Source organism: Manihot esculenta, chromosome 3 (assembly GCF_001659605.2).
Source record: "Manihot esculenta cultivar AM560-2 chromosome 3, M.esculenta_v8, whole genome shotgun sequence".
Classification (NCBI taxonomy): domain Eukaryota; kingdom Viridiplantae; phylum Streptophyta; class Magnoliopsida; order Malpighiales; family Euphorbiaceae; genus Manihot; species Manihot esculenta.
In genome coordinates this window covers 20,549,961-20,576,777 of record NC_035163.2, presented here as the reverse complement: position 1 = coordinate 20,576,777, position 26,817 = coordinate 20,549,961, and the positions used below count along the sequence as shown (strand labels likewise).

Below are 26,817 nucleotides of genomic sequence, written 5' to 3'. Positions count from 1 at the left end.
TCAACAGAAGGCTCAAGAATGAAGAAAAGCTGGCGCTGATATATACTCGGAGCCTGAGGACTTAGCACGGAGCAGAACTACACTAGACTCTAAGCTAATGGTGTCAGATTTCTAAAAGATATTTACAGAAAAGGAAAGAAAGGAGATGTCCAGATAATGATGACAAGAAAGTAAAGGCGGCAGAGGACAAGAAAAATAGAGAAAAGACAGAAAGAGGAAAGCGCAGATAGAATTCAGAAACTGCGCAACGACTGAAAGATGAAAGGATGTTATTAAGGCACCTGAACCCGAACAGACGCGATCATAATAGTTCTTGATATTCACCCCCTCGGCAGTTGGAGCAATAACGGCCGAGAAGGTGAAGGGGCAATTGATGACCGCTGGATTCCTTCACCCCAGACCAGGGGCTTGACCACAGCCCAAGGCCCACGACGTAGGGGCCCGCATACCTGATGTACATAACAAGCCTGGCTCATCCAACCTTCAAGGCCGGGCTCGGCCCATCTTCCTCACTCAAGTCGGCCCGGCCCGCACGAAGCAGACCCTCTCCACTCAGGCTTAACATCCGGCCCAACTCTCAGCCCAGCCCAGGATCCAGAATAATATTCACCAGACAGCCTGACAGATCCGCTCGAACGTACGCACGAGCAGAATCAGAGGCCGTTACGCATGGAGCAGGCGGCTGATACCCTAGTACCTCCGAATCCGCATGGCAGAGACGCGTGGCCCAATCCTAGAGAGACCTTCACACGCCATCGGCAAGCAAGACAATGTATAAAAGAGGAGTCCCCTCCTCAGGAAATTCAAGCCTTATTCAGTAATACAAAACCCTTGTAAAATCCTATTCAATTGGATCTCAGATCATCACGTCTTAATGTTTCTATTAAAAAATTAAAGTAAAATTAACAATGAAATCAATAAAAATTAAAATTAAAATTGAAGTTAAATTTAGATTAATAGCATAAATAATTATTAAGTAATTATTTTTTTAATCTATATTTTAGTTTTATTATATTCTACGTCTGTTAGTTAGTAAACAAATTTTAGTTTTAAATAATGATTTTCAAAAATTAAATAATTTTTATTAAATAAACATATTTCCAAATCAATTTAAGTGCCTATTGAATAATAGAGCTTGTAAGTTTTAAGAAAAGTGATATTATCAAATAAACTTTTAAATTTTACTTTTTAAGGTAAAATAAGTTTTGATATAATAAAATTTTATTTTTTTAAATATAAAAAATTATTTATTTTTTTAATTTTTATATTAATTAAAATATTTTAAATTATAAAATAATATTTTATTATTAAAAAATAATATTATATTAAATCAGAATTTATTTAATTTTATAAATTTATTTAATCAATAAAATCTTTTAGAGCCAATATACCACATCCACATCCACCGTTGTCGACAGCCAACAAACGGAGGACAGCGAGGAATTCTAGACACGTCGATAAACGCTTTACATGGCTGAAATTTAATTTTTCTTTTCTAAAAAAAAAAACACACCAATTATTGTCTTCCTTAACCTCGAATTACAAAAGCATATCCCTTTAAAAGTTGGCTTGTGTCGGTCATGGATCCAGACGTTAATATTGAAATATATAGTGAATTCGGCCATTCTAATTGTCTGAACTTCGCTTTGAAATAATTCCTAAATTATGCTGGAGATTGGTTAGCTTTACGGTAATTGTTGAGTACCGAGCGGGCATCTTGGGGTTCAACGGTCTGTTCATAATCTCCGGTGAGGTTGATGTTTAGCAGTATCCGTTGGCAGGATCATTCATGGCTATCTAGGTGCTTAAGTTAATCTTTTGGGTTCGACTTCTATCTCATAGTGCAAATCTTTTTTATTTATATTTTCAGCGCTATAGCCAAAGGACTTTTTAATGCGCTTTTTATGTTGCATTAAAAAAATAAAAAAAACTTAGTAGAAAGAGAGAACAAAAATGCATCCTCCCCCAATACATACATAAATATTAACGAAGAGAGAACAAAGTACAGTTGTATGGAGCAGCCACAGCTAAGTCATGACCTCTCACCATCACAAGCAATTAAGTTCCTTCCACCCTAAAATCAAAGCAAAGGCACAGCTAAGTACCCTTACCAATTATTTAAAACACAAAGCATACCCAACATAAGAACAAGAAATATAAGATATCATCTCTCTTCTTCTACTCAATCCCATATCTCTTTTTGAGCGTAAGGATAAATTCATAGACCTTCTGTTGGTCAGGAAGAGACTTGGATACAGACTCTTTCTGCAGGCATCTCTTAGCCCAAGCCATTAGCACAGGACACTCAGCCTCAATGCTGAAGTTGCCACAGGTCTCATAGGCATAAAACCAGGAGTAAAATGGTATCAGTGCAACATCCACAAATCCCATGCTCTCACCACCAAAATAAGGCTTGTTTCCAAGCTCACCTTCCAACAACTTCAGGACCCCAATGAATTCTTTCTTGGCTGCCTCCTGCTCTTCTCCCTTTGTAGCCCATGTCTTCCTCCCAATATCATATATCTGCAAGTGCAGATCATCAGTTAATTAACTATCTTCTTTGATAAAGAAACCCTTCAAAATCATATAAATTAATTTTCAACTACAAATTAAAGATGATTGATGACTATATATGTATACTTCATTTATTATATTTTCGAAGATATGTGACTAATTTTTTTCCCTCTCAAGCCCAGAAAAAACAAGCTTGTCAGGAACAGAAACGTGGAAACCTGCAAAGTTGCCATTCCTCAACCAAACAAAACATACCAAAATATAGTAATTTGGAAGGCTGAAATGAAAAGGGGCAAGCCCAATTGCCCAAACAAAACCGATCCATACAAGTATATCAAAAAAAAGAAACAAGTTTTTGCTTAATGATTCATCCTATAAGCAAAGATCATGCCAGGAAAAGAAAATATCCACTAAGAAGAAAAATCCCAGTCAATATCTCTTCTTTTCCCCAACTATCTTTTTCCATTTATTTGTTCGACGAAAAACCCAAGAGAAAGAAAAGACAAAGTTCGTATATACCTTCTTATCAACGAAATCAGCCCAGAACCTAGCCTGGGCTCTCTGGTAAGGATCGGCCGGCAAGAGAGGAGACTTATCGTTCCAGACCTCATCAACATACTGAACACCAATAAGGGACTCACAAATGGGTTTCCCGTTGTGGATGAGAACAGGAACATTCTTGTGAACTGGGTTCATCTGCAGGAGAAGAGGGCTCTTGTTGGGCAAGTCCTCTTCCCTGTACTCATACTTGACACCCTTCTCAGCCAAGGCTATTCTGATTCTCATCCCAAAAGGGCTTGGCCAGAAATCCAAAAGAATCACCTCTTCAGCCATTTTAGCTTGGCTTGGCCACAGTATCACTGCAAGGGCACTCTGCTTGCGGAGCAAATGGATGATGTGATGCTAACGGAGATCGAGTGTCATTATATAGCAGATTTTGTCGTACTTATTTTATTTTATTGAAGATTCGAGAGAGTCAAAAAATTACAGCACAAGGAAAAATTTATATATTATTTTATTATTGAGTGATCTGGGTCCTTCCAGTAGCAGCAGAGGGTGTTCCCCAATCATTTATATATAAAATAAATTAACTTGTTAAAAAATATTTTCAAAAAAAATAAATTTTTTAAAAATATTTTTTTAATATAAGTTATTTTAGCAAACAGAAGAAAATGTAAATTTAATTGGTTTTTCAATTGATAATTTTCGGGCGCTATTATTATTACAGGAGAATAGCTTAAGGATGAATTTGCTTCATATTTATTAATTGAGTTATTTTGTATAATTTCATTAGCGAATTTTATAATTTTATATTATTATTTTTGGATAATTATAAAAAAATCATCACATAATTTGGTGTCTTTTTTTTACTTTAAAATTAACTAAAAATAATAATTTTAATTCATAAATTTTTAAAAAATATATAACTTAGTTTATATATTTTTAAATTTAATTTATTTTATAACAAAATAGTTTATAATTTATTCTTATATTCTTATAAAAATCTCTAAATATTATAATTACTTACAAATAAATACTTATATATTTTACAAAATAATATCCTATATTATAGCAATAAATTAATAAAATAAAAAAAATAAACACAATATGCATCTATTTTTAAGTATAAATAATTTTTTACTATCCAATTTTTTTCAATAAATTAACTTTTTATTTAATTAGAACAAAAAATAGATATTTTTATTTGATTTTTATTTTATTATTTTTACATATAAAATATTAAAATTTAATAAATAGAGATTAATTTGTTAATATAATAATTTATCAGTAATTATAATATTTAAAGATTAATTTATAAAATATACAAATTAATTTTAATTAAAAATATAAAATTAAAATATTATTTTATTAATTAAATAAAATTTTAATGAATATATTTAAATTAAGAGGTTTTGAATAAATAAATTTAAATATTTATGATAATTTATATTTATATTTAATAATTTAAATTTTGAATAGTAAAGTAAATTTTTTATAATTATAATTAAGGAAACTAAATTAAATTTTAAAGAATTAATAAAAAATTACAATATAATTTTTAAATTTTTATATTATTAATAAAATATATATAATTCTTTAATTTAAATTTTATATTGAAATTAAATATATCTTATATCTATTATATATAATATTAAATAGATTATAAATATTTATTACAAATAAATTTGTATTATATAAAATATCACAGGTAAATAACATATATTAAAATATTTTATTGAGTATTTATATTTAATATTATAAATTATGTGTACATTTTTTTATATTTAAAAAATTTTATTTTTATTAATATTATTCTAAATAAAATGAAATATTATATATTTTAAATCATAAAATTTTATTTTTTTTCATATTTTAAGTTTTATTAATAATTTATGATATTATATAAAAGTGAAATCAAAGGTATTATTTTATCAAAGTCAATTAGTCTGAAAAATCTATAACTTTGCATGTATTTACGAATTAATCCAAAACTTTAATTTTTTTTATGAGTATTTTTTGAATTAACCTAAAATTTTATCCAAAATTGTATTTGATTTTAGTAAGCGTGTGAATTGTAATGTGGCAATGCAAAGCCACGTCATAATAAAAAATTATTACATCATTTAACACATAAATTAAATTATTTTGTGATGAGCAAGCTGATTTGTTAAATTAGTTGGCCATACAATTATTTTGGTATGAGCAAGCTCATTCGCTGTTTTAGGGTTGGGTTCCTATTGTTTTACATTTTATCTCCCTCTATTTGGTTGCTTGCTTTTGTCCGCAATGGGTATTTTTCGGTAATTACTATAACTATCCATAACAAAAGAGCAAAAAGATTGAAAATAAAATATTTTTTTTTCTTAAACCAATACTCCTTATACATTAATTAACAAAAAGAAAATTAAAAGTAGCATCACATTTCTAATAATCCTCATTTATTGTATTTTTTTAAAGTCAAAGATATATATATAATATATATAGGTTTTATTTTATTTTTTTATATTTTATTATTATATAAATATTTTTAAATTTTAAATATTAAAATCTTATTCCACAAAAATAGAATAATAATTATCTAAATATATATAAAATTATGTAAATAACTATTTAAAAAATTTATTCATTAACCCTTAAAATAAAATGATAATTGATAAATAATTTACTTTAATAAAATTTTATATTGTTATTTTAAATATGAAAGTATTATATATTTAAAATAAATTAATAAATAATATACACAATATAATTACTTAAATGCTAAAATTTCATATATAAAATTATCTAAATTAATATCTAAAAACTATTAATTAATATTTAAAATAAAATCGTATCTAATTAACATTTTTATTATTAATAAACTTTGTAGTGTAATTCAAAAATAAAATATTAAAATATTAATTAAATTATTAGAATAAAATAACAAATAATAATAAGTTGTGAGTAAATACATAAAAAAAGAAATGAAAGAGGGAAGAAATATTGTGTATTTGAAAAATATTTTTTATAAAAAATATAGAAAATATTTTTAATAAAAATAAATTGCTCAACCTTTGCCTCATGTTTTTCAACATTTGCATGTTTGATTTAGTTTCAAGTGGATTTGGCCTAGATGCTTATTTCAACTAGCATTCTTTAAGGAACCATCAAGCAAGAAGTATGTTTACAATATTTATATGCATGAGTTTTCAGCTCGTTAATATTGAAGTTGTCTTAAAATTTATGAAGTCTCTCATTCAAGCCGTGATGAAAGCTAAAAGTCTACAACATATATATTAACAATACAACGTATTCAAGCAAGCGTTTAGCTCAACTTTTGACATACATTATCTTGGTTCATAGGATTCTCACTTGGGTTTCAGCTTCAAGGAAGCACTGCAAACATAGTGATCCTCATTTAAAAGAAAATTCATTGGGAGCTACGAGTTTGGAATTAAGGGGAAAAAAAAGCCATATATAGCAGAAAGAAAAAAAAAAATTTACCTGTTGATGCAATAGCGTTTTCCGGTGGGTGGAGGGCCATCATCAAAGACATGGCCTAAATGAGCATCACAAACAGCACAAAGAACTTCTTGACGAGGCATGAGTATAATGGACATGTCTAACTTTGATTTCACATTGCTTCCTATAGGCTGATAGTAAGATGGCCACCCTGTTCCGCTGTCAAATTTAGTCGATGACCTGCATTGCACAACATATAAGTCATGCTATAAAAAGTCACTTCAGCTGAGCATTGAAGCAAGCATTTCCCCTCCAAAGAAAAAGGAACATAGATGTGAATACGTACTCAAATAGAGGTGCATCACAACAAATGCAGTGGTAAGTTCCAGGGGTTTTGGTGTTCCAGTATTCCCTGAAAATTAAAAGGACAAAAAATTATAATAATATAAAATCTATTGGGCGGCTTTGGAACGAAAGTTCGGAGCATATCAGTGGTTCTGTAAGTAATGGCTATGAGTGAAAATTGAGCAGACTCTTAATGGTTAGAATATGATAATTACACTGTAATTCCCATACATCTCACTATCTTGTAGACTTTGACTGCCATGTCTAGTATAACTTCATTTTTCTGCATTACGAACACGATGAAGTTCTTTTCTTTATAGACAAACTCAAAGACAAGCATAACATAGTTAACAGAGAACTGGTCTTCATGTTTGTGATGAAACAGACTTCAGATGTTTATAAATTCTAGGATGAAAAATGGAATATTTTTGTTTTTTTCAAAATTGTTTGAACTTCACATCCTGATCAAAGCAAGAAATGTCTAAATTATTGGAGAAGGACTTCAAAGCTCCTAAATTATCATTCAGTAAAAACTTATCATATTCAACTACAAAACATCTTATAGATCGTACCCAGTAAAAGCCCTTTCAGTTCCCTTTTGACGAGTGATGTAAAATTGTTCAGGAGTAAGCTTCTTCTTCCATTCATCATCACTTACAGTAGCATAGTCAACCTTAGCTGCCTCTACAAAAGAAAGCAAATATATTTTGATGGTTAAATGGGTAAAGTCTTCAGTGATTCTAAACATAACCAATCACACAGGTAGATAAAGAAATTGCATCTAGTATCACCAATAGCTTATCAATGTCTAAAATGCATTCTGACTTTTATGATAATAAAATTAGAGAAGTGAGTCTTTCGTCATCTACTGTGTTATCAAGAAGTTCAAGAATGATAAATCAAAACATATCGTAGGCAACTGATTCTCTTTCCCTATGCCAGGAAATTGACTTACCATCATCTGCCTATATTAGCTGCAAGGAAATCTAGAAAAGTTTTAGGCAGTTAATCTAATTTCCATTTAACAATTTGCTAAAGAAATAGCAGTTAAGCTCTCCAGAAAATGCTAGGTTCCTATCTTAGCTCTTTTTAATTAAGTTTGGAAGAGAGTTTTTGTAAGGCATGTGTTTTCAAGTTAATGAAAATATGGGTGATTAATACCTCCCATTACCTTCCTTTCTAGACAAATTCACACACGATACCAGAAAATTCATTCCATAATTTTACAACACCCCTGCCAATAATTGATGCCAAACCCACGGAATAAAGACTTAACAGTCGTAGTCAACAATTGAAACAGAAATAAGCATCGAAATATACAACAAATTTGCGTCTAATTGGATCATCATCAAGAGAAAACAGCCAAACAGTACATGAAGGTGAAGCAAATATGATAACCATGTAAAACTCAAAACAAAAAGAACTAGAATTTCGTTAAATGTAAAGGCCAATTAATTAAAAAACAGAATTTCTAGACAAAAACATAACCCAGATGAAAACAAAGAGCGAGAGAGAGAGAGAGAGAGAGGCACCTTGAATGTTGTCTGGTCTCTGCGAAGAAGCAGAGGAACCCATAGCACGAACAGAAGAAGAGACCCTTTTGCGTACTCCAAAAGCAGAAGAAGGTAAGACCAGCAGCTTCGAATTTACAGCACTTTTGAATTGGGATTTCGAAGCAATTAACGTTGTTGACAAGTTTAAGCTATGACTAAGTGCCATTACTGACAGACAGAATTAAACACAGCTCCCGATTTCTTAATAGCATATCCTCTAGGGAGGAGATCTAATGGTGCTAATCCGCATGTGGCGTGGTGCTCATTAAATCGTCAACCATTGGATTAATCATGTTGGACAAAAGGCAAAAGAGAGGCTCTACTTTTAGCACGTACAAAATCCTAGGCCACAAAATGAGGAAATTTTTGCAGCCTTAATTACTATTTAATCATTTCCATTATTTATTATTTAAATTTTTTAATTTGAGAAAGATTAATTAATTAATTAATTTTTAGTATTAATGGAAAAAAATGAAGCTCGAGATTTACTATTCAAATAATATTAAAAAACCATCAGTGTAGTGTAATTAATTAAAATTATTTTATCATTGTGCCACTTAACATTAAATATGTTATTTTATTAAATAAATAAAAAATGATATGATCTGATTAGTCAACTAAATATTAAATAAGTTAATTTTTCATCGCTAATGAACTGTTTAAAAAGTATACCGTTACTTATGAAAAGATATTTCACAACTATTTCACAACTATTTCATACGAAGAAGAATAAGTATACACCGTCTATTCTCAAAGAACTAATCGTCTGATGTTTGAGCAAAAAAAATTGCTTATGTGTCATCAAGTACATTGAGCAGCAATTCCATGCAACAAACTACCCTGATGTGCAAAAACATGAAGGTTTCCGAAACGCCAAATGGAGGCACTGCCTATACCGTTGGCTGCAAGGATGAACATTCTAAAGTTGTGAGATTTAGAAGGTATGTTAGCATATTTGCTTGGTCTAAAAAGTTGAGAAGATGCAAACTCTTAGCTCCCACATAATGAAAAATGATAGAGAAACTGCTAGAAAGGCAAACATATTCACCAGGCCCATTGGGCAAGTACAATCACATCTAGGCCTTACAAACAGAAGACTCATCAAGCTTAGGTCATATATATTCTTCATATTTTATTTATCGTATTAGTGAGGCAATTGAAAATCCAAAGGGAACTGCGCATGCATGCAGCTGCTGAGAATGGACGATGGAGCACTTTAGAGGAAAAGCAACAGAAGAAGATGGTCCCCTTGTTGATAGTGAAGACAGAATGAAGACTGAATTAGCCATACCCATTTGCCTAAGCTTAACGACGACGTGTTGATTGGGTTGGAAGTTAGAGCCACAGAGTGTGATGCTCACATGCATGTCATCTTCCATTTTCCATTCTTATTATTAAAGCTAACCCTCGCTCCACAATCCTTTCTTATCTTCAGACGGTTTCTTGTCTCCACAATTTTTCACTCTTGTTTGACATCTCGCTTTCTTCTTTTCCCTTTTTTAGAGGTTATTCCAGCTACGAATAGAATTTTGGATATCCCTTTTGCTTTTTCTTTTTCCTTTTCAAGATTTCATAGAAAAATAAATAATTTTTTCTATTGGGTATTGGACATTTTACTTAATTTGCAGAATTTTTTTTTTTTTTAAAGAAAAAATACGTGTTCTACACATGCTAACTTTTGTTGTGTCCAAATCATACAAATATAAGCAAATATTCCATATATTTTATTGAATAAAATTCTTAGTTTTATTATGATAAATTAATCCTCCATCCATACAAAAATAAGTTATCCATATGTAAGGAAGTATATAAAATTTTAGCATGTATTATTCAATATTACACTAAAAAAAATAAATAGCCATCAAAATTTTGATCGTTATTATTATTTGTCGATTAAAATAAAATTTTAATATTTATTTATCGTTAAATAAATAGCGACCGATTTACATTTAATTAAATTATAGGATATTTTATTGCTTGAATGTAATTAATAGGTTATATAATGAAATTAATTATTTCCTTTAAACACTCTTTTGGTTTCATAAAAATAATTTTTATTTTTATTTTTATATAGATTTAGTAAATTGAATTAATAAAGTTAAAATAATATCTTGTTTATTTATTTTTACTTAATATATCATTTACTCATATTTTGGATATCGTATGTATAATTGTTTTGGTTACTTTTAACCATTGTGATTATTTTTTTTATTACTTATATATAAAAATCAATGATGAAATTAAAATGATTAATTGTAAGTTTCTATACATATATACGTATGTATAAAAGTGTGAAAATAATAATATAAATATATTATTTAATATACATGTTATTGATTTTATATTATACAATCTTTAAGGTATATTCCTTCATAATTGATTTCTCCACCCCGGTCTGAGGCCAAACCCATGATATCAGCCTATTATTTAGAGGCCCCCAAGTCTCCCTTATGATCCGGATCCAGCTCCGCTAGCCCACTCCGCCTTGAGACCGAGCTCTATTCCAACTCCACAATCAGGCCGGCCCAGCCTTTATGGCCCGACGATCAGATCTTCTCTAGGCCCAGCTCTAATCCCACCTTTCAGCCTAGCCCAGAGGAAGGAAGGCGACCAGCCCACTCGCCTGGTGGGCCTATCCGCACACGCGTACCCGGGGAGAATCAGGGGCCGTTACGCATAGGGCAGCGATCTGATTTCCCCGTACGACCATATCAACGTGACAGGGATAAGTGGCCCAATGACATACATTCTGTTATACGTCACTAGCAGACAAAAGAAAACATATAAAAGGAGAAATACTCTCCTCTAGGTCTAAGCTTTTTCCAGTTTTACAGAACCCATTGTAAAATCCTATTTTCTGGATCTCAGATCATCAAGTGGCGCCGTCTGTGGGAACGAAGAAGATCTTTTCATCACCGGAGTTCCACTCTAAACAAACCCACTGAGATCCACGATGGCTAATCACAATGAAAACAACAATCTTAACACTCCAAATGACCTGAGCTCTGCCCAAGAGGGGCAGCAGTTCTCCTTTTCCAGTCCTACAACTCCAAACAATCAACCACCTATCCCTTTCAACCCCTCGCCAAGACCGGTGGGGAATGTATCCACCGTTGCCTTGTCCAACCAGGACCTCCAAACCATCGCCCTCCAACTATAAAATACTGCCCACTGGCTGGGGTAGATAATGCAGCAACGGGGCCTTAGCACCCCAGCAAACATATTGCCAATGGTAGAGGAGCCCCAGACCAATGACCCTCAAGCATCCTCAAACAGTTAGTCGAGAAACCGTAGAAAGGGGGAGAAGAGCTGGGGAAGAAGGAGAACCGGAAGCAAGGGTTCATGGAAGGAGGGTGAGGGAGCTGATAGAGAATGATGAAGTTGATAGCTATTCCGCCGGAACCACCGGAAGAGCGGGGAGCGAGACATGGGAGGAGGAAGATTGCGCAGAGAAGAGGCCCAGGCAGGAAGAAGAAAGCGTAGACCAAAAGCTGCAGAAGATGAGAGAACAACTTTTGGCTGAGTTAGGGGCGAAGGACCCCAGCCAAACTCTTCTGCCTACCTCTTCACCCTTTTCAACGTGGGTACAACAGGAGACCGTCCCGAAGAAATTTGTGATGCCACCTATGGCGGCCTACGACGGAGCTGGGAATCCCCGGGAGCACATCTTGAACTATAAGATCTTCATGGAGCTGCAAACTCTTTCAGATGCCTTGATGTGCAAGGTATTCCCTACGACGCTCTCGGGGCCAGCACGGGTGTGGTTCAACAGCTTTGAGGCCGGAAGTATCAGCAGCTTTGGAGATCTGGCCACTCGCTTCATCAGCCGATTTATCACCGGGGTGCCCGCAGATAGAAAGACGAGCTATCTGGAGACGATCAGGCAGAAGAGAGACGAGTCGCTCAGGGAGTACATCGCTTGTTTCAACACGGAGGCCCTGCAGATTCCCAAGCTCGATGAGGGAAGGGCAGTGGAAGCCATGCAGAAGGAGACGACCTCTGCCGAGTTCTTTGGCTGATTGAGCAGGAAGCCTCCGACCTCACTGGCCGAGCTGATGAAGCGGGCTGAAAAATACATAAGGCAGGATAATGCCTTGGTGATAAGCAGGTTCGCCAGGGGAGTGACAGATAAAGAGAAAGCACCGAAGGCAGGGAGGCCGGAGAGGCACGAGAAAAAGCATGGCAAGAGGCCTGAGCCTTACAGACAACCCTGGGAGCGAAGGGACCAAAGACCTCTCCCTCCTCGGGTCTCAGAACAGAGGCCACTCCCTCTGTGGGTTCCGGAGAAGCCGACCCCTCTCAATGCCTCTAAAGCCGAAGTGCTCATGGCCATCCAGGATAAGGAATTCCTCCAATGGCCCAGGCCGATAAAAACGGAAGCAAACCAGCGAGATCCTGATAAATATTGTCAGTATCATCGCACGCACGGCCATGACACCAATAACTGTTTCCAGTTGATTGCGGAGATCGAGAGGCTGATAAAGAGGGGACACCTCAAGAACTTTATAAAGAAACTAGAAGGACAAAGGTCTCAACCGAACCCAGCAGTGCAAACACTCAGGAGAATGGGAGCAGGGCCAGTGAATGACGGGTCCAGTGAAACCATCAACATGATCGTTGGAGGAACAAAAGGTTGAACAAGCTGGAGAGGTACTTTCCCTAGAATATTTGTGAAAAGAAATTCTTGTACTATGAAAACATGAAATAACACCATCTTATAATAATGCAATGATTATCTCTATTATTGTGAGTATTAATTCTCTCAGGAAAAGAAAAGAACATATATCAGAAGACCTCCTTGAGACAGAGAGACCTCTTGGAGGTAGAAGACCAGGATCCCGTAAGATCTCCTGGTGCAAAAACGGCCAGGATCCCGTCAGATCTCCTGGAGCAAAAACGGCCAGGATCCCGTCAGATCTCCTGAAGCAAAAACGGCCAGGATCCCGTAAGATCTCTTGGAGCAAAAACGGCCAGGATCCCGTAAGATCTCCTGGAGCAAAAGCGGCCAGGATCCCGTAAGATCTCCTGGAGCAAAAACGGCCAGGATCCCGTCAGATCTCTTGGAGCAAAAACGGCTAGGATCCCGTCAGATCTCCTGGAGCAAAAACGACCAGGATCCCGTAAGATCTCCTGGAGCAAAAACGGCCAGTGTAACGACCCGAAAACTGGACCGCTACCGGCGCTAGGATCCAGATCGGCATAAGGCCGCCGGGACCCGTAGCAAGCCTAACATACATCCTGTAAACCTGTTTAATCCCATACATGATCAATTATTTACATAAAAATTTAAACTTTTCCTTTCATTCACCAAGCTTAACCTGTGCATGCACAACTCATAAACATAAAACCCCACATTGGAGCCCTCATTAAATGCCCCAATGGGGTGACATATCAAACATTAAGCTTAGTTTACGTAAATCATCATTAAAACATTACATAGATCATGTGCAGAAGGGATTAACTTTACATACTAGGGTCAAGCACAACTCTAAACCTCAATATACATCATTACATTACATTACTATACTTTACTTTACATTGTCTTTCTCATGTCCACAACTAGCTATTACATAATACATGACTTTACTCTTGCTGATATCCTGGTCTATCCCGTACCTGCAAACCTGGGGGATTAAGGGAATGGGGTGAGCTACAAGAGCCCAGTGAGCAGAATAATAAAAATATTATATTAAAAATTTATGCTTTCATGAAATGCATCACAACACAAACAATTCACATTAAAGATGAACTTGTCACCAATAGCCCTCTACATTTCCAATAGTGCCAGAACGTAGAATGGGTCCTGGTCTTTCGCTTACATAACATGTCATAACATTCCAATGTGCCAGGGACGTAGAATGAATCTTCCTGGACTTTCTCTTACATAGTGCCAGGGACGTAGAATGGGTCTTCCTGGACTTCCGTACCGTATCATCATCATATCATATCATACCATACGAGGGCTAATGGATCATTCAACATTCATCCACATCAACAACATAATATGCAATGCAACATATTCGTGAATTCTAATGCAAACAACCTAATATATCTCATGGCATTCATGATGCGTGAATCATGCTAAAACTTTCATTATTTACTTTGAAACATAAAGAGTCATTCTACTCACCTCAGGCTAGCTCTGAAAAGACACTGAAGCAGCTGTCTCACTGCTGGAGTCCCTGGTTCCTCGAGTCCGAACCTACACAGGTGGACTCAAATAAGGGACCAAACATACATGAACATGACTCTAAAATACTCTCCAAAAAACCCCCTAAAACACCTTAAAATAATCATAGAAATCATGCAAAGGAAGGTTGAACAGGGCACTTTCGGCGACAGGTTCGGCGGCCAAAAGTCCCTCCAGAGCCGAAAGTCATGCACCTTCGGTGGCACTTTCGGCGGCCGAAGGTTCCTTCCAGATCCGAAACTCGTGCATGTTCGGCGGCATCTTCGGCGGCCGAAACTCCCTTCCAGAGCCGAAAGTCCACTTTCGGGGGCAGGGTTCGGCAGCCAAAAGTTTGCCTCCACAGGCAGGTTCGGCGGCCGAACCTGAGTTCTTCCAGCAGTGGCAAAACTCAGCCCTCATGCACATTTTTGCCTCCCAAACCATTCAAACATGCATTTAGCTATTCTACAATATGCATACACATACCACCAAGCATCTAGAGGTCTCAAACTATCCTAAACCCCAACACAAACACAAATATCAACTCAAACAACACACATTGTCCATAACTCAACATTAACCTAAACATACATATACAACTAACCTAATCATGCATTTTTACCCCATGAATCTTCATGAAACTTAACCAAAACATGAAAAGAGGTGAGAATCTACTCTTACCTCTTGAAGATCAACAGGAGAGGCGATCCAACTCGGAGGTGGGAGAGATCTAGCTCCTTGGGCCTCCAAGCTCCAAAAACTTGTTCTAAGCTCACAAATCTTCAAAAACCAAGCAACCACTTGTTAAAACTTAAAAGATTTGAGGAAAATCACCAAAACCAACCATGGGTGAGCATGGACTCACCGTTGGCTGAAAATAGGGGAGAAAGCTCGCCCGTTTTCGGCCATGGGGCCTTTTATAGGGGCTGGCCAGACCACCTTCGGAAGCCTAAAGTGCCTCCAAAACTCATGCAAGTTCGGCGGCCGAACATGAGGTTCGGCGGCCGAACCTAGGCCACTTTCGGAAGCCTAACTTGCTCCCCTAAACTATCCCATGTTCGGCGGCCGAACCTGGAAATGCCTCCATGGTCTTTTTCATTCAAAACTCATTTTCTTTCTTACTTAAAACCTTAAAATACATTAAAACATTTTTATGAAAACATGATTTTACCCTTCTAGAGGTTTTCGACATCCGAGATTCCACCGGACGGTAGGAATTCTGATACCGGAGTCTAGCCGGGTATTACATTCTCCCCCCTTAAGAACATTCGTCCCCGAATGTTCCTTAACTAGTACATACATAGCATAAAACATAAACATACATACAAAACACATAACACTAACCTTAGAAGAGATAAGGATATTATTGGAGCATGGACTCCCGTGTCTCCCAAGTACACTCTTCGATGTTGTGGTGATTCCAAAGGACCTTCACCATCGGGATTTCCTTGTTTCTTAGCTTTCTGATCTGAGTGTCTAGGATCCGTACTGGCTGCTCAACATAGGTGAGATCTCCAAGGATCTCCACATCAGGTTCACTAAGAACCTTGCCCGGATCTGACACGAACTTCCGTAACATGGAAACATGGAAACATGGAAAACCGGATGGATTCTTTCCATTGAAGCAGGTAAGTCCAACTTGTACGATACATTCCCAATCTTTTGCAAGATTTCAAAGAGTCCGATGTACCGTGGAGCTAACTTACCCTTCTTCCCAAACCGAATCACCCCTTTCATCGGAGACACTTTGAGCAATACCAAATCCCTCTCCTGAAACTCTACTTGCCTTCTGCGGATATCTGCATAACTCTTTTGCCTGCTCACAGCAGTTCTGATCCTTTCTCTGATTATGGGCACCACTCTGCTGGTGATCTCTACTAGCTCAGGCCCTGCTAAGGCCCTTTCTCCAACTTCCTCCCAACAGATAGGTGACCTGCTGTAATACCCGGCTAGACTCCGGTATCGGAATTCCTACCGTCCGGTGGAATCTCGGATGTCGGAAACCTCTAGAAGGGTAAAACTATGTTTTATGAAATGTTTTTAATGTATTTTATGTTTTAAGCAAAAAGGAAATTGAGTTTTTGAATGAAAAAGACCAAAGGAGGCTTTGCCAGGTTCGGCCGCCGAAAGTGAGGTTCGGCCGCCGAACATGGTGGGGTTTTGGGAGCGCTTTAGGCCTCCGAAAGCCTTGTTTGAAAGACTCAAGGTTCGGCCGCCGAACCTCATGTTCGGCCGCCGAACATGCATGAGATGTGGGGGCACGTTAGGCCGCCGAAAGGTGACAGAACCTGCCCTATAAAGGACCCCGTGACCGAAATAGGCGAGGTTTTCTCTCCCATTTCGGCCGACGGTAAGCTTTAGCCCTCCTATGGTCATTTTGAGTGTTTTCCCTCAAATCCTTTAGACCTTAACAAGTTATATCTTGTTTTTGAAGAGTTTTAAAGTTTAAGCAAGTTTTGGAGCTTTGAAGTTCAAGAACTCGAATCTCCCCATCTTCGAGCTAGGATCGTTTCTCTCTCGATCTTCAAGAGGTAAGAGCCGATCTCTAGTTCTATATGTGTTTTAAGTAAGTTTTATGCAAGTTTTTGGGGTAGAAATGCATGAGTAGGCTTGATGGGTTTTTATGAAAAATCCATGGTTTTAATGTGTGTTTATGTGCAATGTGGCTTGCTTGTGTGTTGTAGTTGGGGTTTAAGCTTGTTGGAGACCCCTAGGAGCTTGTATGCTTGAGTATGCTTGTTGTAGAATAGGTTTATGCATGATTGGTTGTGTAGGGGGTTTTTTTGGGCATGAAGAACCAAGTTTCTGCCCTTTGGCAGAAACCAGGTTCGGCAGCCGAAGGTACTTTCGGCCGCCGAACCAGCTTGGGAGGCAGCTTTAGGCTGCCGAAGCTTGCCCCCGAAAGTTTGAGTTTCGGCTCTGTCCGAGACTTTCGGCCGCCGAAGGTGCCGCCGAACATGCATGAGTTTCGTCTCTGTCTGGGAGTTTCGGCCGCCGAAGGTGCCGCCGAACCTGCCTGACTTTCGGCTCTGGAGGGACTTTCGGCCGCCGAAGGTGCCGCCGAAAGTGCCCTTCCCAGCCTTTTCTTGCGTGTTTTCTAGGGATGTTTTGAGGTGTTTTTGGGAGGTTTTTGGGGGTATGTTTAGAGTTATGTTCTTGTTGTTTGGTGCCTCATTTGTGTCCACCTGTGTAGGTTCGGACCCGAGGACCCGAGACCCCCGGTTGTGAGATAGTCTTTCAGAGTCCGTCGTTAAAGTTTCGGTCACCAGGTGAGTGGGATCTTTCCCTAAGTTTTTAAGTAATGAATAAATGAACAAATGAATGAATCTGATAGCATACTCATGCATCATTAATGCCATGCGATGTTTCAGGATGTTTGCATTAGAAATTCACGAATATGTTGCATTGCATAATTTGATGTTGATGTGGATGGTTATTGGGTGATCCATAGTCCTCTAATGTTATGTTATGATGATATGTTATGGAAGACCAGTGAGGCCCATTCTACGCCCCTGGCACTATGTAAGAGAAAGACCAGCGAGGCCCATTCTACGCCCCTGGCACTTTGGAGTGTTATGTTATGTATGTTATGTAAGAGAAAGACCAGCGAGGCCCATTCTACGCCCCTGGCACTTGGAGATGTGAGGACTAATGGTGACAATACCATTCTTTATGTGATTAAATGTGATGTGTTGCATTTCATGAAAGCATGTAAAGTAAAAGTCACGTTATTTAATATTATTAATAAAATGAATAATAATATACCTAAAAAGTGTGGAATTAAAGCAAATGTCAATAATAAAATGGAGAATAAAATACCTAAAAATGGAGGAATTAATATCATGTTTTTACTTTTGCTCACTGGGCTTTTTAGCTCACCCCTCTCCCCTAACCCCAGTCTTGCAGGTGCAGCGTAGATAGAGAAGTCAGCAAGAGTAAGAGAAGTTTATGTAATAGCATAGCTGTGGACATGGTTTATTCATAATGTAAAAAGTATGTTATGTAATGTAATGTAAGTTTTATAGTGTGCTTGACTAGAGTCTGTTGTAATCCCTTAAATACATGAGATAAATGTTTTATGATGTTTATGTAACCCAAGCCTGCTATATGTTATGTACCCCATTGGAGTAATTGTTGAGAACTCCACTGAGGGGTTTATGTTATGTTTATGCATGCACAGGCTAGGCTGGGTAAAGAAATGTGTGAATGAAAGAAAAGTTTAAATTTTTATGTATGTTTTGGTTCATGTATGGGATTGAACAGGTTCACAGGATGTATGTTTGGCTTGCTACGGGTTCCGGCGGCCTTAAGCCGACCTGGATCCTAGCGCCGGTAGCGGTCCGGTTTCCGGGTCGTTACAGAATGGTATCAGAGCCCTAGGTTCATATGGTCGGACCTAGAGTGTCGGGCTCATAGATGTTATAGAAAGGTCAAGCACAATAGGAAATCATGTCCACTAGGATAGGATGTAGAGTCCTGTCTTGCATGAAAGTATGATATGCCTTGTTCTGTGATATGTATATGATGTGGGTTCATGTGTTTCCACATGGACCATTTGATGCTAATGTTTTGTTATCTGTGCTGTTTTTCAGTAAACAGAATGCGAGGAACTCGTCGATCAGCTAGATTGACTAGAGTACCATCGGAGGATGAGGGCACGAGCGCCCGTCCTCCAGCATTGCCAAGGGCAATGTCAAGCAGGTCCAACAGGGACAGAGCAGTGAGGGACCCTAGAAGGTCCTTGGATCTGGGTAGAAGCAGATCAGTAAGGGGTACAGTTCAGGAAAGAATGGCAGTTGATGGAGAAGAAGAGATGGATGTGGAGCAGAGGAGGGATGGTAACCTTGGTGCAAACATGCCAGAAGAGGGCATGGGTGAGTCTCAGGGAGGCACTCAGGCCTCGGGGTTTGTTCCACCACCCCAGTACCCACCTTTTTCACCATACCCCGGGTATTCGATGGGAAGTACATCGGATTACCCCAGTTTTAATCCTTACCCTTCTCACATGCCATATCCACCTTTCTACCCACAGTATCCACAGTACCCTATGTACCCACCTCCATCCTTCCATCCAGGCACAGCAAACCCTATCCCAGGGGATGTCGCACCACCACCACCAGCAGAACCCACAGTTCCAGAAACCCAAAGACCTCAACCTACCTCATCTGGAGGGAGCAAGGCCAAGATGACCGACTATATGAAGTTGGGTGCTCCCCAGTTTGATACCGGTGATGATCCGTTTGTGTACCTGGAGAAGGTCAAAACAATTACAGATGAGATAGGTGCTGATGACAGCAGAGCCATTCAGATGGCTAGTTTCACCCTGAAATGCAAAAAGGCCCGTGAGTGGTTCAAGGGCTATGTGAAACCGAGGGTGGACAATCTTTCATGGGAGGAGTTTGCGAATGAGTTCGCAGGATGGGCGTTCCCTGACAGTTCCAGGGAGCTGAAGATGATTGAGTTTGAACAGCTGAAACAAACAGATGAGATGGGTGTCGATGAGTACACCGATAGATTCTTAGAGTTGTTGCCGTTTGCTGGGCAACATCTGGACACAGATTCGAAGAAGTCGAGGAGGTATACCATGAGGCTCAATTCCAGGTATTCCTCTTTGATTCAGTCAGCCGATAGAGAAAGTTTCCATGCCATTATAGACATGGCCAGGAGAATGGAGGCTAGTGCCGTAATAGAGGGAAAAGTCAAACAGTCAGTGGCACAACCTTCTGGTTCTAAGACCCCAGGTGGGGGAAGGATAGATCCTTCATCCTTGAGTTCAGCTAGTAAGAAGTGGAGCAGTACCACTAAGAAACCAAAGAAGAATAAGTTCTGGAGCAAGATCAAGTCAGGTCTGGGACTAGGAAGTGGCTCAAGCTCTGGTGCTGATAATGCAGTATGTGCAAGGTGTGGTAAGCTACACAGAGGGGTATGCCGTTTTGGGACAACAGCCTGTTACAGGTGTGGGCAGGAGGGACACATGTCCATGGAGTGTCCTAGAGCAGTTCCTATGGCGCGGCCCCAGCAGACTACTTCAGGTAGTGTGGCACAGCCAGCAGCTTCAGCCGCGACACAGGCCAGTGGCAGAGGCCGAGGGAGAGGGTCAGCCTCTTCTTCATCAGCTTACAGAGGGGAAGGTCCGTCAGCTCCAGCACGGATCTTCACTATGACACAACAGGAGGCAAACGCATCCAACACCGTGGTGTCAGGTAATATCATCATTGGTTGTTCAGATGCTTATGCCTTAATGGACCCGGGTGCATCCCATTCTTTTGTTTCTCCGAGAGCGGTCGAGAGGTTGGGTTTGATGGTCTCTGGGTTAGAGTGTCCCCTATGGGTCAGTGGACCCAAGTGTGACCCGTCAGTGGCAGAGTCAGTCTGCCAGTACAGTCCAATTTTCATAGAGGGAAGATGCCTATCCGCCGACCTTGTGGTTCTAGACTTGACAGATTTTGACGTCATTCTAGGGATGGATTGGCTATCTACCCATGGTGCTACCTTGGATTGCAGAGACAAGGTAGTTAAGTTCAGATGTCAGGATGGGTCAGAGGTTGTCTTTAGAGGAGACAGGGGGAGTACACCTAGAGGTTTGATATCAGCCCTACAGGCTCGTAGGCTGCTCAGGAGGGGTTGTCAGGGTTACCTAGCTCATGTGAGAGAGCTAGATAGAGATGTCAGAGAGCCCGCCTCGGTGCCTGTGGTTAGAGAGTTCTTAGATGTTTTCCCAGACGAACTGCCAGGTTTACCGCCTCCTAGGGAGATAGAGTTCGAAATAGAATTGATGCCAGGAACCAGACCAATCTCTATCCCTCCCTACAGGATGGCGCCAGCAGAGCTGAAAGAGCTTAAAGAACAGTTGCAAGAGCTGGTAGACAAGGGTTTCATCCGACCGAGTACCTCACCTTGGGGTGCTCCAGTGTTGTTCGTGAAGAAGAAGGATGGATCCCTCAGACTTTGTATCGACTACAGACAGTTGAACAAGGTCACTACCAAGAACAAATACCCGTTGCCTAGGATCGATGATCTATTCGACCAGCTAACAGGAACGGGTTGTTTCTCCAAAATAGATCTGAGATCTGGGTACCATCAGCTGAGGATCAGAGATGAGGATGTGCCGAAGACAGCTTTCAGAACCAGATATGGGCACTATGAGTTCCTAGTGATGCCGTTCGGGTTAACAAACGCCCCTGCAGCATTCATGGATCTCATGAACAGAGTATTTAGCCAATACCTGGATCACTTCGTTATTGTCTTCATAGATGATATCTTAGTGTATTCCAGGAATGCAGAAGAGCATGCCCATCATCTGCGGTTGGTCTTGCAGACTTTGAGGGAACATGGCTTGTATGCCAAGTTCTCTAAATGTGAGTTCTGGCTGAGGAGCATTTCGTTCTTGGGGCATGTAGTGTCAGAGAATGGTATTGAGGTGGACCCCAAGAAGACAGAAACTGTGGCTAACTGGCCTAGACCCACTTCAGTGACAGAGATTAGAAGTTTCTTGGGTTTGGCTGGTTACTACAGGAGGTTCGTTCAGGACTTCTCAAAGATAGCAGCTCCTCTGACCAGGTTAACCAGGAAGAATCAGAAATTTCTGTGGACCGACCAGTGCGAAGAGAGTTTTGAAGAGCTTAAGAAGAGGTTGACTTCAGCACCAGTTTTAGCTCTGCCATCTAGTGATGAGGACTTTACAGTCTTTTGTGATGCATCCCGTGTGGGACTGGGTTGTGTACTGATGCAGAATGAGAGGGTGATTGCTTATGCTTCTAGGCAGCTGAAGAAGCATGAGTTGAATTACCCCACACATGACCTTGAGATGGCAGCAGTAATCTTTGCACTCAAGATGTGGAGGCACTACCTCTATGGGGTAAAATGTGAGATCTTTACAGATCATAAGAGCCTGCAGCACATCCTGAGTCAAAGAGATTTGAATTTGAGACAAAGAAGATGGGTAGAACTGCTCAGTGACTACGATTGCAAAATCCAGTATCATCCGGGTAAGGCTAATGTAGTAGCTGATGCCTTAAGCTGGAAATCACTCGGCAGTCTATCCCACATCACAGCAGAACGAAGACCAGTAGTAAAGGAGTTCTACAAGCTCATCGAAGAAGGGCTACAGTTGGAGTTGTCGGGTACAGGTGCCTTGTTGGCTCAGATGAAAGTGACACCCGTGTTCCTTGAGCAAGTTGCTCAGAAACAGCATGAGGACCCCGAGTTAGTGAAGATTGCCAGGACTGTTCAGTCAGGCAATGATAGTGAGTTCAGATTCGACAGTAAGGGGATTCTCCGCTATGGGAGTCGATTATGTGTACCAGACGACATAGGGCTAAAAGGAGACATTATGAGAGAGGCTCATAATGCAAGATACAGCATTCACCCCGGAGCCACCAAGATGTATCAAGATTTGAAGAAAGTTTATTGGTGGCCAGCAATGAAGAAAGAAGTGGCACAGTTCGTGTCAGCCTGCGAAGTGTGTCAGAGGGTGAAGCTGGAACATCAGAAGCCGGCTGGAATGCTTAACCCGCTACCTATTCCAGAATGGAAATGGGAAAATATAGCTATGGACTTCGTAGTAGGGTTACCGGCGGCGTCCAACAGAGTGGACTCCATATGGGTGATTGTGGACAGACTCACCAAATCTGCTCACTTCATTCCTGTCAGGAGTGGCTATTCTGTGGACAAGTTGGCGCAGGTGTATGTGGACGAGATCGTCAGGCTGCATGGGGTTCCCGTTTCGATAGTGTCAGATAGAGGGCCCCAGTTCACCTCCAGGTTTTGGCGGAGTCTGCAGAATGCCATGGGTACTAGGTTGGATTTCAGTACTGCCTTCCACCCCCAGACTGATGGACAGTCAGAAAGAACCATCCAGACTATAGAGGATATGCTCAGAATGTGTGTGCTGGACTTTGGCGGTTCTTGGAGGCAGCATCTACCTTTGGTGGAGTTTGCCTACAATAACAGCCATCATGCTAGCATCGGGATGGCTCCATATGAAGCTTTGTACGGAAGGAAGTGCAGGTCACCTGTTTGCTGGGAGGAAGTTGGAGAGAAGGCCTTGGCAGGGCCTGAGCTAGTAGAGATTACCAGCAGGGTGGTACCCATAATCAGAGAAAGAATCAAGACTGCTGCAAGCAGACAGAGGAGTTATGCAGACATCCGCAGAAGGCAGTTAGAGTTTCAGGAGGGGGATCTGGTATTGCTTAAGGTGTCTCCAATGAAGGGAGTGGTTCGCTTCGGGAAGAAAGGTAAACTAGCCCCACGATACATCGGACCCTTTGAAATCTTGCAAAAGATTGGGAATGTGTCGTACAAGCTAGATTTACCTGCTTCAATGGCAAGAATCCATCCGGTTTTCCATATTTCGATGTTGAGGAAGTTTGTGTCAGATCCGAGCAAGGTTCTTAGTGAGCCTGATGTGGAGGTCCAAGAGGATCTCACCTATGTTGAACAGCCAGTACGGATCATAGACACGCAGATCAGAAAGTTAAGAAACAAGGAAATCCCGATGGTGAAAGTCCTGTGGAACCACCACAACTTGGAAGAATGCACTTGGGAGACACGGGAGTCTATGCTCCAGCAGTACCCTCAGCTCTTTTAAGGTTAGATCCCTATGTGTTGATGTGCTTAGTATGTATGTTATATGTTTGCCATGTTATGTGTTGTTTGGTGAACATTCGGGGACGAATGTTCTTAAGGGGGGAAGAATGTAATACCCGGCTAGACTCCGGTATCGGAATTCCTACCGTCCGGTGGAATCTCGGATGTCGGAAACCTCTAGAAGGGTAAAACTATGTTTTATGAAATGTTTTTAATGTATTTTATGTTTTAAGCAAAAAGGAAATTGAGTTTTTGAATGAAAAAGACCAAAGGAGGCTTTGCCAGGTTCGGCCGCCGAAAGTGAGGTTCGGCCGCCGAACATGGTGGGGTTTTGGGAGCGCTTTAGGCCTCCGAAAGCCTTGTTTGAAAGACTCAAGGTTCGGCCGCCGAACCTCATGTTCGGCCGCCGAACATGCATGAGATGTGGGGGCACGTTAGGCCGCCGAAAGGTGACAGAACCTGCCCTATAAAGGACCCCGTGACCGAAACAGGCGAGGTTTTCTCTCCCATTTCGGCCGACGGTAAGCTTTAGCCCTCCTATGGTCATTTTGAGTGTTTTCCCTCAAATCCTTTAGACCTTAACAAGTTATATCTTGTTTTTGAAGAGTTTTAAAGTTTAAGCAAGTTTTGGAGCTTTGAAGTTCAAGAACTCGAATCTCCCCATCTTCGAGCTAGGATCGTTTCTCTCTCGATCTTCAAGAGGTAAGAGCCGATCTCTAGTTCTATATGTGTTTTAAGTAAGTTTTATGCAAGTTTTTGGGGTAGAAATGCATGAGTAGGCTTGATGGGTTTTTATGAAAAATCCATGGTTTTAATGTGTGTTTATGTGCAATGTGGCTTGCTTGTGTGTTGTAGTTGGGGTTTAAGCTTGTTGGAGACCCCTAGGAGCTTGTATGCTTGAGTATGCTTGTTGTAGAATAGGTTTATGCATGATTGGTTGTGTAGGGGGTTGTTTTGGGCATGAAGAACCAAGTTTCTGCCCTTTGGCAGAAACCAGGTTCGGCAGCCGAAGGTACTTTCGGCCGCCGAACCAGCTTGGGAGGCAGCTTTAGGCTGCCGAAGCTTGCCCCCGAAAGTTTGAGTTTCGGCTCTGTCCGAGACTTTCGGCCGCCGAAGGTGCCGCCGAACATGCATGAGTTTCGTCTCTGTCTGGGAGTTTCGGCCGCCGAAGGTGCCGCCGAACCTGCCTGACTTTCGGCTCTGGAGGGACTTTCGGCCGCCGAAGGTGCCGCCGAAAGTGCCCTTCCCAGCCTTTTCTTGCGTGTTTTCTAGGGATGTTTTGAGGTGTTTTTGGGAGGTTTTTGGGGGTATGTTTAGAGTTATGTTCTTGTTGTTTGGTGCCTCATTTGTGTCCACCTGTGTAGGTTCGGACCCGAGGACCCGAGACCCCCGGTTGTGAGATAGTCTTTCAGAGTCCGTCGTTAAAGTTTCGGTCACCAGGTGAGTGGGATCTTTCCCTAAGTTTTTAAGTAATGAATAAATGAACAAATGAATGAATCTGATAGCATACTCATGCATCATTAATGCCATGCGATGTTTCAGGATGTTTGCATTAGAAATTCACGAATATGTTGCATTGCATAATTTGATGTTGATGTGGATGGTTATTGGGTGATCCATAGTCCTCTAATGTTATGTTATGATGATATGTTATGGAAGACCAGTGAGGCCCATTCTACGCCCCTGGCACTATGTAAGAGAAAGACCAGCGAGGCCCATTCTACGCCCCTGGCACTTTGAAGTGTTATGTTATGTATGTTATGTAAGAGAAAGACCAGCGAGGCCCATTCTACGCCCCTGGCACTTGGAGATGTGAGGACTAATGGTGACAATACCATTCTTTATGTGATTAAATGTGATGTGTTGCATTTCATGAAAGCATGTAAAGTAAAAGTCACGTTATTTAATATTATTAATAAAATGAATAATAATATACCTAAAAAGTGTGGAATTAAAGCAAATGTCAATAATAAAATGGAGAATAAAATACCTAAAAATGGAGGAATTAATATCATGTTTTTACTTTTGCTCACTGGGCTTTTTAGCTCACCCCTCTCCCCTAACCCCAGTCTTGCAGGTGCAGCGTAGATAGAGAAGTCAGCAAGAGTAAGAGAAGTTTATGTAATAGCATAGCTGTGGACATGGTTTATTCATAATGTAAAAGTATGTTATGTAATGTAATGTAAGTTTTATAGTGTGCTTGACTAGAGTCTGTTGTAATCCCTTAAATACATGAGATAAATGTTTTATGATGTTTATGTAACCCAAGCCTGCTATATGTTATGTACCCCATTGGAGTAATTGTTGAGAACTCCACTGAGGGGTTTATGTTATGTTTATGCATGCACAGGCTAGGCTGGGTAAAGAAATGTGTGAATGAAAGAAAAGTTTAAATTTTTATGTATGTTTTGGTTCATGTATGGGATTGAACAGGTTCACAGGATGTATGTTTGGCTTGCTACGGGTTCCGGCGGCCTTAAGCCGACCTGGATCCTAGCGCCGGTAGCGGTCCGGTTTCCGGGTCGTTACACCTGCACTTCCTTCCATACAAAGCTTCATATGGAGCCATCCCTATGCTAGCATGATAGCTGTTATTGTAGGCAAACTCCACCAAAGGTAGATGTTGCCTCCAAGAACCGCCAAAATCTAGCACACACATTCTGAGCATATCTTCTATCGTCTGGATGGTCCTTTCTGATTGTTCGT

At 39.8% G+C, this 26,817-nt stretch overlaps 2 protein-coding genes across 3 annotated transcripts; both read right to left on the bottom strand.

Annotated features, from left to right (window-relative positions):
- Positions 1-1,931: 1,931 nt before the first annotated feature.
- Positions 1,932-3,425, bottom strand: LOC110610322 (probable glutathione S-transferase parC). Its single transcript, XM_021750189.2, has 2 exons — positions 3,034-3,425; positions 1,932-2,523 (listed from the first exon to the last, which is right to left on the bottom strand). The coding sequence occupies exons 1-2, from the start codon at positions 3,346-3,348 to the stop codon at positions 2,179-2,181; spliced, it is 660 nt and encodes a 219-aa protein (XP_021605881.1). The 5' UTR covers positions 3,349-3,425; the 3' UTR covers positions 1,932-2,178.
- A 2,798-nt stretch (positions 3,426-6,223) lies between these two features.
- Positions 6,224-8,636, bottom strand: LOC110610736 (peptide methionine sulfoxide reductase B1, chloroplastic). 2 transcript variants are annotated; one of them, XM_021750794.2, is made up of 5 exons: positions 8,334-8,636; positions 7,374-7,485; positions 6,803-6,868; positions 6,499-6,696; positions 6,224-6,390 (listed from the first exon to the last, which is right to left on the bottom strand). In XM_021750794.2, exons 1-5 carry the CDS (start codon positions 8,518-8,520, stop codon positions 6,363-6,365), a joined length of 591 nt encoding a protein of 196 aa, XP_021606486.1. In that variant the 5' UTR covers positions 8,521-8,636; the 3' UTR covers positions 6,224-6,362. The 2 variants fall into 2 exon arrangements, with proteins under 2 accessions (XP_021606486.1, XP_043811240.1); XM_043955305.1 differs by having other exon boundaries at positions 7,374-7,479; positions 8,334-8,574.
- Between the last annotated feature and the right edge of the window lie 18,181 nt (positions 8,637-26,817).